Below are 14,514 nucleotides of genomic sequence, written 5' to 3' on the forward strand. Positions count from 1 at the left end.
TCCAATTGGGTTGAGACACAAGGCATAGATTTAGCTCAGTCTCATCCTGGTCGTGACGGGATCGTATATCTGGACCCGCGATACGACGGAGAGAACGCCTGTTGACTGAAGGTGCGTTATCGCGATTTAGCTGCCGAGGCTAGTCAATCTTAGCGACCCATGCGCTCATGACCGCCCATGTCCCAATGTTGACGACATCTGCGGCGGAACCTTCAAGCACGCCCTTCACTCGCCACACGGAACCTCCATTTACCCATGCCCTCTGCATTTCTCTCCACGACCCTGCCACCTCCCGAAAGCGCCGAACGACCCCACCCATACACCACCTGAACGCCGGGCCCACCATGCCACGCCCCTCCTTCACTGACTTGCCGACCGAGATCCTCGAAGCTGTCTTCCTAAATCTCGACCCGCGCTCCCTCGCATCCGTTTCGCAGACGAACAAACTCATCAAGGAGCTCACGACCGATGCGCCTATAATATGGCGCCACCTGTGCAAGACGCAATTCAAGACATGGGACGCTCGCCACAACATTATCGCCAAGTTTGCAGCCCCGTTGTCTGATGTCGACTGGCGCGCCCTCTACATGACGAAGCACACAATCGAGCGTCGCACCAAAGAGCTCTTGAACCGCATTGTGAATCGCCAGCAAGGGCGCATAAGATGCATCAACGACATCGCCGAGTTTGGGTACGATGCGAAGGAAACGCTGTTGAAGGAATGCGCATGCCCCGACGATGCACACGACGTTTTAGCGAGGCGGTACTACGCCAATGCCGTACTGGAGCGCATACATCGCGAGGTCGCCATCAAGGTGTGGTCGGATCTGCATGACGGCAAGGACATATCGATAGAGAGAGCTCTGGGCGCATACGATGTATTTGCGAGAGTGGGCGAAGATGTGGACATTGACGTGGTAGCTGAAGACATCACCGCACTAGCCAACAGGCTACTGGAGACATATCCCGACTTGCGCAGCTGGAGTCCACGGACACAGGCCTCAACTTTAGCGTCCTTCCTCCGTGACGAAGGCTTCAACGGTGTTCCAGACACGTCGTATCGCGCACTTCGGAATTCCTTCATTGGTCTTGTCATTCGCTCGGCGACGCACGAGTCTCTCCCACTCATCTCAGTCGCCATCTATTGCGCCGTAGCACAGCGAATCGGCCTTGATGCACGACCCTGTGGGTTCCTTTTCCACGTCTATACTCTTGTCTATGCGCCCAAGAACTACAATCTCGATGGCCAGTACAAGCCGACGAGTTCGGCGCAGCTGGATTACATGTACCTGGATCCGTTTCGCTCTTCCTCCGAAGTACGGCAAGGCGATTTACAGAGGATCCTACGCGACATGGGTGTTCCAAAGGACGAACACCATGGCTTTCTGAGCGACACCAACACCCGAGAGATGGTAATGCGCACTGCGCGCAACATCATGAATTCGGTACAAACGATCCGCGAAACTGAAGCTGGAATGGGCAGCATCCAGGCGTCATGGATGAACTCATATCCAGACATGGACAACGCGTTTTACGCAACTATCTGGGCCATGCTGCTCCTTGGGCCGAACGACGATCACATCTCATCTGGACACAACCAGATCCGTCGTCGCCAATATCTGCCGTACCTGCTCGAGCATTTTCAGATGCACTACCCATGGGACGTGACGTTGCTATCACGCTACGTCATCCCCATGTTCTACAACCAACCTGAGGGTCGTCGCCTGCTTCAATTTGTGCAGAGCATGCATCAAGTTGATTCAATGCGGAAGCCTGTTGCCAATCGCTCTGCGCGCACGCAGAATGTTGCTTTCAAAGTTGGCCAGCTATTCCAACACAAGCGTTATGGCTATGAAGGTGTCATCACAGGCTGGGACGTTGTCTGCGACGCGAACGAAGACTGGATTCAGAACATGCGTGTAGATTCCCTATCGAAAGGTAGGAATCAGGCTTTCTATCACGTACTGTAAGTTCATCTCTTAGCGCCTTTACTATATTATGCTAATCGAAGTAGTGTCTGCGACAAATCCGTTCGCTACGTTGCTGCTGAGAACATCAAGCCGGTGGATGAGGATACATACCCCTCCGAGGCGTTGCTGAAACTCGCTGGCCGCCATTTCAAGCGCTGGGACAATGAACAACGTTGTTTCGTGAGCAATGTGCGCGACGAATACCCCGAGGATTAGAGGTTGCAGGGCTAAAAGCAAGGTGGGGTTTGAAAGGTATAGATAGATAAAGCTATTACGGTTTGTTGCGTTCTCTAGTCGAGTGTCGCATCAAATGCTGTTACATCCCCACTCATTCCGAGCCTGTCGGTCTCCGACCTAATATCGAGCGAAAAATATGAAACATTCCCAAGATGATTGCTGTAGATCCACGAATCAATCATCGCAATCTTCCATCCTCACTTTCTTCCCTTGTTTGGCATGAAGCGATCCAAATTCTCCTCCAGGAAGCCATTTTCGGCTAGCATTTCGAGCCACTTCTTGATGACCGGACCAGAATCGTATCGCCGCTGTGCAGCCTTCGAATCCTCTTCGGCCTCGTTCTGCATCTCCATCATAATGTTCGCAGCCAGTTGATTGGCTTGCGAAAGCAAATCGCTACGGCGAGCCAGGAGCTGGGTCATGTCCTCGCTGTCGATGGTCGCTTTGACGGTAGAGGAGATGGGGTTGGCGGCAAGAAGTTCTTCGAGCCCTAGCATACGGGGGCTAGGCGGCTGTTCATTGGGGTCTACTAGATCTCTCCAGTCTTGAGACGTAGAAGCTGAGATGTCATCGAGGCGTGTGTCGACACGCGAGAGTGTATTGATCGTCAGACTAGCGTTCTTGCGCAGTGAGAGCAACGGGGACTGCGTCAGAGCAACAACGCCGTAATCGTCGTCGCCAGCAGCCATGAGCGTAGAAATGGTGGTGGAGACTGACTCAAGCCATGTCTCGCCGCGCTGCGGATCAAAGGAGCCAACGCACGTCGGCTGCCTGTCCAGACCGTCCAACTTCCAGACTTCGTTTCCAACCGGTACGAAAGCGATGTAGTGATGCGCGTTATCCTCGACGCTCTCTGCACTATCGTGACTGGCGACGGTGTCGGTTGAAGCAGCGCGTCGCGACTTGGATCCCTTCTTGGTAGGCTTGGTCTTCTCAGTCAACAGCTGTGCCTTGATGCGCTGGGCGCGTTTGACTTTGTAGCTGAGATGTTTGTCGCCCTCGAGAATGTCCATCTTCTTGGCAAACGAATTGTGAATCTTCTTCACAAAATCGAAACTCGCAAAAGCCTCACCGCGCTGGTATGGCGACAAATCTTGTGTGAAATCCTTGAACTGGGTCAGATGCTCGCCGATATGCACATCAGCTTCGTTACTCTGGTTCATCATGATGTTGATCATGGCTAGTGTCGCACAACTGTTCTGGGCGGGCAGTTGGTTGGCGAACCAGACGTCCTTGGGACACTCGGCTGCCTGACCGTCGTTGCCAAATTCGCGGTAGTGGAAAAGCAGGATGAAACCGTAGACAGGCTGCGGGAAGTTGTCGAGAAGGAAGTCTGTATCCATACTGAATACTTCGCGTACCGTCACGTCGCGGACGCCCATCTCGCGGAGGATGACGGAGAAACAGGCGGGTTCACTTTCGATTTCGCAGAATCCTTGCCAGGTCTCTTTGTCGAAATTGGTTGCAGGCATGTCTGGTGGACTAGGGAAAACCGGATCGGTAGAGGCGCCGTTCTGAGGCGACGGCGGGCCTGGCGAGTCTTTTGCCTTTTTGCTGCTGGGCTCCGACGCTGTCGCGGGTTCAGGAGGACCTCGCTTCTTGGTGTTGGGTGAGGCCGTTTTCGATCCAGAGCCTGGAGATGTAACGTCGTTGACAGACTGAGCTGTAGAGGCGCCATTGCTTTCTACTGCGATTGCAGAGACTGTATCGGCGACTTGGTTTGCCAGGTCTTTGCTGGGTATGGCTTGTTGTTGGGTTTGTTCTTGGATTCCAGCTTTGACATCCGAGCCGGCTCGGAAATCGTGGATAGTCTGACCCTCCATACTAGCTGATTTGGGTTGAGAGGGGCTTAGAGTGAGTTGTAGTTTGGAGTTGAAGGAGTTCAAGTGTGTATGTGGACGTTTGGAGGTTGGAGGAAAGGAAAGCAGACAAGCATGGTGGAAGGCGATCTGTGAACGAAGCGCGACTATCTTTTCTTGTTGTGGGGTTCGACAAGACAATAGGAAGCGAGCTGATAATGGTATAAAGTGAACGTGAAAGCAAGTAGCAGCGGGCAGCGGGCAGGTAGTCGAGGTCGGGGCGCGAGCACGTGACGAGCTCGGCGTCATCCAGTTCTGATTGGCCGGATCCATCTCAGCCCGCATCCTTGTCGCGCTCGTCGCGTAGACTCTAGGTAAATGTTTGTTTGAGTTTCACGTCCACCGACAGTCCGCCCAGCGCAGCACACCCGACCACCCCCCAGCCGAACACGCATCTTCGTCGCATCTTCCAATCAATGATCACGATATAGCCGACGCTTAACTTCTGGGTGCGATGAACGGCACACCCCAGGTTCGCCGAGGCGTGGGCGGCTTCCCATCAACACCACAGAACACGAACCGCTCCCCCGGCCTCCAGAGCCCGAATGGCACAACACCGCGACCCAACATCAAATCGCCCTTACCCGACCTGCCCAAAGCCCCAGCGCAGTCAAGCTCAGGGCCCCTAATACCCTCCGACATCCTCGATCCCGCCCAACAACGCTTCTATGTCTTCGCCCTATACGTCGCCCTATGGGCATACCGAACATACGACTTCTATACGCTGGCTGTCGAGGAGGACGAGTCGTTAGTGCTGTGCCTGAAATGGTGCTTCTTTGACGTGCTGTTCATGTTCGGCATACCGCTACTGGAAATTCCTTGGTTGGAATGGGGCAACGGCGCCGCCTTCCTGCTGTTTGTGCTGCATGCAGGCGTCGACGTCATGCTCATGTTCAGGATTGGCATACCGGTGCAGGCATGGCTCATGGGCCTGGTGGGCTTCTTGTGGGATAGCGAATTGGCCATCAGCGAACGGAGCGTCAAGCCTGGTGCTATTCTACACAACGCCTCCCTTATTCTCGGAAAGCAGATTGTCAACATCTTGCCTGAGGGTTCTGCCGTATTGAACCCAGATAGGCTGTCGTTCTGTCTGAACTCGTCCGTCACCCAACTCGAAATCCCGATCATGATCAACCAGACCGAACCCCACGAGATGGAGATCCTGCGCATCGACATCGATACGTACGTCAACGAGACCATCATCGTCAAGAAGGGAGAGCTCAAGTCTATGTTGAAGAAGGCTAGGAAGACGCAGAAGTCATCCGACCCTGACGACCCATTGACTCTGGCCTACACGATCAAGAAGCCAGGTGTATATCTGCTCAAGAAGGTTACGGATCAGTCGAAGCTTCTAGTGCGCCCGCGGTCAACCAACGTCGTTGTGGCTACCTGCCCGCAAGCTCGAGTGAAGCCTACTGGCAACAATCGGTGCCGTAGTGATCTTTCCAACGTTGCACTTGAGGTCGAGGGAACACCGCCTTTGAACGTCAAGTACCGCCTTACGGTAAACGGAAAGCCCCGCGGCGGGTCTCAATTCCAGAATCTGCAGCCAGACGACGCCATCTCGCCCCTGTCGAAACACACATCACAAGCACTGGTCAAGAGCGGACGCGAAGACATTTCCTGGGCACGCCCGCACAAGGTCCTCGTACCTCTGAACGAATCTCTCACGACTAGTGGCTCTTGGGAGTACGAAATCGAGGAGGTGCAGGATGGACTGGGCAACTTTGTAAGCTACCTGAACGTCGACGATGACGAGCGCCCAAGGCCCAAGGTCGCAGGCATTCGTCAACTATTCGAGGTCCACGAGCGTCCTACAGCTTTCCTTAGAGGCTGCAGCCCACAGAACCCTCTTCGGGTGCCCAAGGGTGAAGCCGCTCGTCTGCCCGTTCAGTACCAGTCTACGGGCAAAAACGCTATTGACTCTGCGCATACCGTTGAGTACCTCTTCACACCCCAAGAGAATATCGTTTCGGATGGCTACCACAGTCCAGATGCTGTGCTGCAAAAGCAGGTTATGCGAAAGGGTGAGCAGCCTACCATCAAGGTTGCCGGTCTCTACACCATCAAGTCTGTGTCGACCGAGTTCTGCGAGGGTGAGGTTTTCGAACCTACTTCGTGCCTACTACACAACCCGCCCGAGCCGGATCTCACGCTAGATAGCGAGGACATCATAGACAAATGTGCGGGCAACCCCATCGGTCTCCGCGTTGGCCTTGATTTCGTTGGAAGTCCACCTTTCGTGGTCACCTACTCCGAGAAGAAAGACAATGGCCGAGAGGTCAGGCAGCCGCCACTTCAGATTGCCAGCCTCCGCAGTACGATCGATCTTACACCGACCGATGCGGGTCATTACGAATACACATTCAAAACCATCAGCGACTCGGTTTACAAAGAGAGGCCCCTTAGCAACATCAAACTTCAACAGGATGTCAAGCCATCCGCACAAGCATACTTCATCGAAAGCAGTAGACCTAAGCAAGCTTGTATCGACGATGTGGTTGAGTTCGACGTTGGCTTTGCTGGAGAGGCACCCTGGAAGCTCGAATACGAAATTGTCCACAATGGCAAGCGTACGAAGCGCGCCATCGAGACCGAGACTGCGCACTACGTAATACGAACAGACAAGCTCAGCAGCGGTGGCGAGTACGTCGTAGCTCTGACGAGTGTTACTGACAAATCTAAATGCAAAGAGGTTCTCAACCCCGTAGCTAGAGTCAATGTTCGTCACGAACGACCCAAGGCGTACTTCGGGCACATTGAAGGCAAACAATCAGTCTTGGCTTTGGAAAGTCGACAAGTCGGACTTCCTCTCCGCTTTACTGGAAACGGCCCTTGGCTACTAGAGTACGAAAACTTGAAGACCAAGGAGGTCAAGAAGGATAGCTTCCAAAACCCCAACTCGTGGCTTGACGTCAAGACAGATGGAACCTATCAGTTGATCTCCGTTAAGGACTCTGTTTGTCCTGGCCTGATCGATGAAAAGGCTGACCAATTCGACGTATCCTGGGTCGCACGTCCCTCGCTCAGTGTTCCTGAGAGTAGCGCGGTGCTGGAAGGCAGCAAATATATCAAGGACGCCGTCTGCGAGGGTGACGAGGATTCATTCGATGTGTCTTTAACCGGTAAGTTATCCCGAGTATGCCACACATTGCCAATACTAATCACATCGTAGGAAATGCTCCTTTCGACATTTCATACCGACAGGAATACAAGGACAAGAAGGGAAAGACAGCCTCTGTCAGCGAAAAGGACTTGCACACCGTTGGTGGTCTTGCATCGATTCGATCAGAAACCTCCAAGGCTGGTACTTACGAGTACACTTTCCTGAAACTCGCAGACGCCAGGTACGACCACTCGAAGAAGCACTTCTCGCCTATCACGATTCAGCAACAGGTTCACTCACGTCCTGGTGCTCGCTTTGATAAACCTGGAAAGACATACAGCTACTGTTCACGAGAGTCAGAGGGCGAAGAGGTCATCCCCATCACACTCGAGGGCGTTGCACCATTTTACCTGGAAGTGGAGATCAAACATCAAGGTACCCCTAAGCCGGAAATCAGCGTCCACAAGAACATCCCCACAAACAAGTACGATCTCAAGATTGAGCACCGCAAGATGCACCTCGGTCACTCGTCGATTTCCATCCGTAAGGTTCGCGACTCACGTGGATGTACCCTCAAGCCACCGCCAGGTGGTCCCCGTGTGCAAATCAGCGTTCATGATGCGCCTACCGCCACACCCCTGGAAGACCGACAGGACTTCTGTGTTGGTGAGCGCCTGTCCTTCGCTCTTAGCGGCCAAAGTCCCTTCACAGTATACTACACTTTCGAGAAGCAAGAGCGCAAGGCCTCCAACCCGGGCACCACGTTCCGCCGTCTCGCTGAGCTTCCAGGATCGTTCACCATTACTGGTCTACGCGACTCTGCTTCTGAGTGCCTTGCAGCGCTCGACCTCACCAAGACCATTCATCCAATCCCCTCCGTACGTCTCTCTGGAGGTCAAGTCCATGAGATCGACATTCACGAGGGCGGTGGTACGGATCTAGAGTTCCAGTTCTGGGGTACACCGCCTTTCGAGTTTACCTACACGCGAAGCACCAATGCAAACAAGGGACGGAAGAGCAAAGTACTGGAGATCAAGACGGAGACCAGTCATGAGATGAGTATGAGCATTCCAGTCCAGGAGGAGGGTACGTATGAGGTCGTATCCATCAAGGACCGGTGGTGTAGTTTTGCAAAGCCCGGTGAGGGCCATGATGGCAAAGGCGGACAGAAGATGTTGACGTACTGAGAGTGAAGAGGAATGGGGTACGGATTGTGTTTGATGTGCATGGATTGGCGTTTAGCGTTTCCTTTTGAACGTTTATCAAGGTTTGCATGAGACTGTATTTATGGAAGGTCTTTGGCTATGGAAGGGGTTGGGTAGCGTGTGAACCAGCGATGAGCATTTATTATCGAAAACTTGATACATACAACTCGTCCCATGCTTCTCCACACCGCACCTGAAGTAGCTCGATGCTGGCGCCAAACTAGTATCGATGATAAGTAGCGCATCGCGATCGCGTACCTGCATCTAGCGCTAAAGTGGACCCTTTGGCATCCTAACACCACACTGATGATATCATGAATAAAGTGACATCACAGCCACGACTAGGCTGCTTGACACGACAAAAACAAAGAAAAAGTCGAGTGTCTTCTACCATTGCAACTTCATCTACATTGCACTTCACTCCGACTCATTGCGAACAACACAAATTCTACAGTTATCCACCACACACCAAACAACCAATATGCCTCACTCCAAGACACCCGGCCAGAGCAATGCTGCTTCAGACAAGTTCAACAAGCAGGAGGCTGAGAGTACGTTTTTCATTCCCTCCTGAACTTCTGCTGGGATGTCATTCTAACAAATATGACAGGCAAAGGTCTCGGTGCATCGAACGCACCCGCAGCAAAGGAGGGCCACGCACCCGGCGAAGCACCCGTAGCTTCAGACAGCGGAAACTCAAACGTTGGCGTCGACCCCAGCGCAAACAAGCCCGGTGAGAAGGGTATCGGTGGACCAAACTACGGTACACACTAGATATGCATCTCTATCTATGAGGAGATGGTGTACGAATAGGAAAGAAAGGAAAGACGAGCAAGAGCTCTGTTGCCTTTATGAAATTACGAATATCATTGTATTAATTACGGGTATATATCTTTCCAAGTGACGCCAGAAGAGCTGAACGTGACCGTGTGTATGGACAATATGGTCGTTATGCATGTCACGCTGCCTTTGGTTTCGGGATACGGAAGGGATGGGCTTCGGTGTTGAACACCCAGTCATCCAGGCTGATGAAGTTTGGCTCGCTGAACGTCAGGTAAAAGTACTTTAGTGTTTCCGCCATCCAGAAGCTCTGTTGGCGTGTTAGTACACATTTGATGTCTTGCGGCAAGAAACTAAGAGTCAACTTACCTCCATGCTGTCCGCCCTCGGTGGAGAGTCGGCGGATACGTCTATTAATGCGGAGTTACCAATGTCAGTGTCTGTGGAGCGCTGAATAGCCGTCCACATATCCCATGCAGCAGCTTGCCATTGTTGCTCCCCTGTGATGCGGTGCATGATGAACACACTCTCGATAGCCTCCGGCCTGAGAATGTACCTTCTATCATCGACACTGATGAAGCCGCTGGGAAGGCGGAGGTTCGCAATGTTCTTCAACGGATCCTTTTCATCCGCAGCATTAGATGTCCGGGATAGTATACCATCGAGCCATGCTTTCTCGTCCCATACGCAGGTTGTCGTATTGTCGCACATGAGGAGATGCGATACTTCGGGCATGATACCTGCGGGCGATGCCTTGTAGGCCCAAACACAAGTGTCTGCCAATTTCCGACCGATCATGACATGTTCGTCGTTCTGGAATAGCTTTCCGCCGAGGGCAAACATGCCACCTGTGTAGCATGCCAAGTGTTGCATCTCTGGGTCTAACGCCGTAGTCGCGCCTTCGGCACGGACAAATCCTGACATAAGCATATCGGAGTTCTCCGGGGTCGATGGCCTGAATAAGGCATACTTGGACGCCGTGTCCATTGCTCTCTCGTACATCTTGCGATAGATGGCGTCTTGACCACCGAGCAGCGCATATTGCTTGCCAATATACTCGTACGTTGAATCAGCCATACTCCCCAGGGTGAACCCACTGTCAGCAGTGAAGTCCGCACTTCGGGCGTTGACAATGAGAGGCCACATGCCCGGTAGCTTGGTCTTGTCCTGCTGTTCTTCGAGAAGTCTGGTTACCCTGTTGACCGCGTCGTACCATTTCGGGTCCCCGGTCAATTGCGAGAGGCGTGTGAACTCCATGGTCAGACTTCCGATCTCCGCAAGGAGGACCTGCTCGTCCGCTACCTGTGGCTTGCCCTCGCCCGCTGCACGGAACTGCCATCGCGTGATTGGTAGGTGGTTGGGTGTGTCGAATGCATGGTATAGCATCTCGCCCGCCTCCTTCGCCTTGTTCAATAACCTCTGGTCCCCGCTAAGCTCGAAAGCTGCCAGTAGACCACCCAAATGCCGTATGTTCGTCTCGAACACATTGATGTGGTCCAAATCGGTGTATCCAAAGTCGATTTGTTCGATATCCTTGATGGCGGACGAGAACTCCTCCTCAAAGCCCATTATGTATAGTGTGTCGAGCGCGTCGATGAGGGTGGCCGCCCAGCCTCCAAAGTGATCCGCTGCCTCTCCGCTTATAGGTCGGACTTCGTCGTGCATCCATGCGTAGCTTCTGTAACTCTTCCAGCATTTCAGGAATTGTTTCTTAACCTCTTCCTTCCTCGTCTCGCGCATGTTCTTGGCCGTAGCATCTTCTTGTCCAAAGTTGAATTGTATCGTAGGTAAGGCTTTCGGCTCGCCGGTCGGTAGTGGAACGAGGGATTCGATGCGGTTTTTGAAGGGGACCTTTGTCCAATCAAAAGACTTGTACTTTTGCTCTTTCTTTGGTTGTTGGCTTTGCTGGCTCTCCGGGCCTTTGTCGGCGTTTACAGGCGCGTCGCCAGGCTGCTCGTATGGAAAGCTGAGGGACCAAAGCATGTACAGGAAGCCCACGGCGAGGACGGTGTATAGCCCATAGCGTCGCAAAAGCGCCATGGTGTATTACAAGAATTAAGTAAAAAGGGGTATAAAAAAGGGAAGAAGATGGACGCGCAAGACGATGTCTGCGCATTACGAACTGTGGGGAGGCTGATGACGGCGGTTCCTGCCAAGTCGGGAGGCGGCATCCTTGTCGTACACTGGACCCTGTACCTGATTACGCGCCGCTCTCCACGTCCGGACGCCCATCATTGCATCATCAAGACAAGTGCGACGGAGAATAGAATGCGATCCGAGGATGCTGAGTTCGGAGCACGATAGCTAGCCCGAGGAAGCTTTAGTACGGTCATCATATTCACCTACTCGGCGCGCACCTTGATTTAACACGAAACTTATCAAGGGGATCGCGTACCACAACGTCAACATGCCTCAGATACATTCTGTCCAAGGCCACTGATGATGTTTGGAGCATATTCGAGTCACAATGGCAATGTTAGCTTCATCTTCGATACATAGCGACACACCTCACCCCCTTTGTGAATTTCATCCACGTATGATTTGACATGTTTTTTCTTTCTCTGTTATGTACATCTGGACTCAGCTTCTATGACAGCGAGAGATTTGTATGTGACACCCGCAATTGTTATTGCAACTGCGCAATGGTCGTCTGTGTCTTCTGCTATGTTCATTCCTTCCTACTTAGACTCTGCTGGTGGCAGCATGACGACGTACTCCCTCTCACTGCCTCCAAATTTGAGTATGTCCTTGTCCCTCAGCTCAAAGTAGCGACTCGCCTCGAGATCCTCTCCGTTGAGCTCTGTGCCATTACTGCTTTCCAGGTCAATGATGTAGGGCTTGACTTTTCCCTTGTGGCTCTTGACACCGAATTCGTCTTCAACCGTCTTTTGTATGTACCGAAACTGGATGACTGCGTGCTGTCCACTTGAGCTAGGGTGGTCGAGAACGTAATCGGCGACTTCCCGAGATCGTCCCAGTAGCCAGCAGCTCTTGTTCCAGAGTTCGATGGTCTCTAGCACATCGTCGCCCTTGAACACGAAGATGCGCCAGGGTTGTGAAGCGGGCGGTTTGCGTGCCTCGGGCGGCTCGTGGTACTTGAGGGAGATCTTGGTGCCTTCTACGCGGTTGGCAGCTTTGGCTAGCGCGCCAGTAGGCTTGAAGTTGGGCTTCTCCTTGTCAGGCGGTGCGCCGCCATACTTGGAGGGTGGCTGGGCCGAGTCGTCAAGCCCCCGGAAGGAGACTTCTTGTGAAGGTAGCGGTTGTTTGGCCCGCTTGTGGGGCGGCGGTGAGCGCGAGGGCGATGGAGAGCGTGTGCGCCGGTGACGTTTGGGCGGTGGAGATGTGGATGCAGAGGGCGAGCGGGTGCGCGGTTTACGAGAACGGTACGGTATGGGCGAGCGTGAACGTCTGCCCTCTTTGGACTTGTCGCGGCGGCGTCGCTCTCTGGACCGCGAGCGATCTCGCCGGCCGTGTCTGTCCGTAGAGCGATCGCGCTTTCTGTTCCTGTCTTCGTCCTTCTCGTGGGAGCGATCGCGCCTTCTGTCCCTCGAGCGATCTCTCTTTCTGTCGCCCGATCTTTCTCGCCTCTTGTCGCGTGACCGGTCTCGTCGCCTGTCTCTGGATCGGTCCTTCCTCCGCTCTCTTGATCCATCGCGCTTCTTCTCTCTGGAGGAGCCTCGCGGCTTCCTGTATGGTTCCGGCGACCGTTCCCGCCTGCGGACAGCGCTTGGCTCGACTGTCGTGGCCTTTGGCTCACGGGCGTTCGGTACGTTCTCGGGCTTCCTCTCTCTCGATCTGCTTCTTGAGCGGCGACCAGATGCTACCGAAGGCTCCTTCCCAACGCGCTCGGATCCATGTCTCGACAACCTGCTCGGGCTTCCGTTCCTGCTCGCGACTGCCGGGGGCGAGGCAGTCTGGCCTTGGACTAGCTGTTGCGTGAGCAGCCGTCGCGCGCTGTAGGGCGACAGGTCTCTCGCCATATCGGGCCCGATTGCTGAGCACTGGGGCGCAGTCGCGGTGTCGAGATTGGGGGCGCAATGACGATCCCAACTTTTTCTCTAGTGGCTGGTGGATACAGCCAACGTCAACGGGCTTCCTGGGGGCGGTGCCAAGTCGCCTGCACTGCGGTGGTAGCCGGCTAGACCATTACACCGTAATTAGTAGTGGGCTGCGCAAAGAAGCAGAAAGGAATGCGACTAGTACGCAATAGCCGGTTAGCGATTGAAGCTGTCGGTCGCGACTTCCCCAGAGGCCCAAGCTTCCTGCAACTTCGTCACGGCGTCGCGCTACCGCGCCTCATCTTCATCTCGTCTATTCGCTGCATGTACACGGCGGCGCCACTATCCACTCCAAGGCGCCTATGTATACGATATGCAAGGAGCTTGTGTTTCTCTCCCACCCAGTCGGCCCATTTGGCCCCTGCAGCAGCGTCTTCAGCCGGATCCAGACAGGTACGGCGTGGTTTGCAGCCCCGAAACATGACAGCGGGCGTTATGAAGGCGGCCAAGATGGGCGCCTTGCAAACGTAGCCAAACCATCGTCCCAGTGCCCGCAAACTCTCTGGCGATTGCCTTTCCGCCTATCTCTCTCTCTTCGCACCATATCGTAGCCCGAGCGCCTGTAGTTTCCATCCTATCTTCATGCCTCCGCTGTATTGCTGCCACTGAGTGCGGCGTGCGCAACGATCGCGCAATGCCGTCCAAGCGAATCCTTTCCTGGTCAAAACGCCAGTCTAGTTCAGAGCCCTACTATCGCACTGGGGGGTTGCTATCGATTGAGTCGATTGAGCCCGAGTCCAACACCGACGTTGAAGCAAAGGTACGATAACAGGCACAGAACCATGTCAGTGCGCTGCCAAAGACAACGGCATCTTATGCACAACGAGACGACCCGTACACCAATGTCAGCGACCGTCTGGAAGTCGGTGTCTGCAGCTGTCTTGTGGTGCCTTACCATTCGCTAATCATCTCTTCCAGACTACGCTGAAAGTTGAAAAACGACGTTCAACTAACCTCGTCATCTTTCCATCGGACGACAGACAATATGTATCCAGTCCTATCACACCCCAGTACGATACAGCCGTGTTCAAGACTGTCACGACCCTCCAGACTGCGTCTAGCGACATGTTGCGCTCTCCGGTGCCCAGTACGATTGCATGCTCGAGATCTGCCTCCATAGAAAAGCCTCTACCCAGTCGCCCACGGTCCGCCTCGGTACCATCGATTGCAGAACTACCCGCTGAGCTCCCTGGTTCTCTTCTCTTAGAGAATCAAGGGTTTCCATCCTGTACGACTCCAGTGTCCGTCCAACCCACAATCCAGCTCTTTCGAAGGGAGAGTCACCCACCTGACAAGCGC

At 53.8% G+C, this 14,514-nt stretch overlaps 6 protein-coding genes across 6 annotated transcripts; 3 read left to right on the forward strand and 3 right to left on the reverse strand.

Annotated features, from left to right (window-relative positions):
- Positions 1-344: 344 nt before the first annotated feature.
- On the forward strand, positions 345-2,186 carry J4E93_000297 (uncharacterized protein; the record flags this gene model as incomplete). Its single annotated transcript, XM_049338258.1, has 2 exons — positions 345-1,966; positions 2,015-2,186. 2 exons carry the CDS (start codon positions 345-347, stop codon positions 2,184-2,186), a joined length of 1,794 nt encoding a protein of 597 aa, XP_049204143.1.
- Positions 2,187-2,404: 218 nt separating this feature from the next.
- On the reverse strand, positions 2,405-4,030 carry J4E93_000298 (uncharacterized protein; the record flags this gene model as incomplete). Its single annotated transcript, XM_049338259.1, has 1 exon — positions 2,405-4,030. The coding sequence occupies one exon, from the start codon at positions 4,028-4,030 to the stop codon at positions 2,405-2,407; it is 1,626 nt and encodes a 541-aa protein (XP_049204144.1).
- A 490-nt stretch (positions 4,031-4,520) lies between these two features.
- J4E93_000299 (uncharacterized protein) lies at positions 4,521-8,359 on the forward strand (the record flags this gene model as incomplete). The annotated part of the gene is made up of 2 exons (XM_049338260.1): positions 4,521-7,191; positions 7,242-8,359. 2 exons carry the CDS (start codon positions 4,521-4,523, stop codon positions 8,357-8,359), a joined length of 3,789 nt encoding a protein of 1,262 aa, XP_049204145.1.
- Positions 8,360-8,858: 499 nt separating this feature from the next.
- J4E93_000300 (uncharacterized protein) lies at positions 8,859-9,151 on the forward strand (the record flags this gene model as incomplete). The annotated part of the gene is made up of 2 exons (XM_049338261.1): positions 8,859-8,928; positions 8,988-9,151. 2 exons carry the CDS (start codon positions 8,859-8,861, stop codon positions 9,149-9,151), a joined length of 234 nt encoding a protein of 77 aa, XP_049204146.1.
- A 184-nt stretch (positions 9,152-9,335) lies between these two features.
- On the reverse strand, positions 9,336-11,197 carry J4E93_000301 (uncharacterized protein; the record flags this gene model as incomplete). Its single annotated transcript, XM_049338262.1, has 2 exons — positions 9,336-9,467; positions 9,527-11,197. 2 exons carry the CDS (start codon positions 11,195-11,197, stop codon positions 9,336-9,338), a joined length of 1,803 nt encoding a protein of 600 aa, XP_049204147.1.
- A 638-nt stretch (positions 11,198-11,835) lies between these two features.
- On the reverse strand, positions 11,836-13,137 carry J4E93_000302 (uncharacterized protein; the record flags this gene model as incomplete). Its single annotated transcript, XM_049338263.1, has 1 exon — positions 11,836-13,137. The coding sequence occupies one exon, from the start codon at positions 13,135-13,137 to the stop codon at positions 11,836-11,838; it is 1,302 nt and encodes a 433-aa protein (XP_049204148.1).
- Between the last annotated feature and the right edge of the window lie 1,377 nt (positions 13,138-14,514).

This window comes from Alternaria ventricosa (assembly GCF_023758065.1).
Source record: "Alternaria ventricosa strain BMP 2768 chromosome Unknown scaffold_1, whole genome shotgun sequence".
In the NCBI taxonomy this organism is placed as follows: Eukaryota; Fungi; Ascomycota; class Dothideomycetes; order Pleosporales; family Pleosporaceae; genus Alternaria; species Alternaria ventricosa.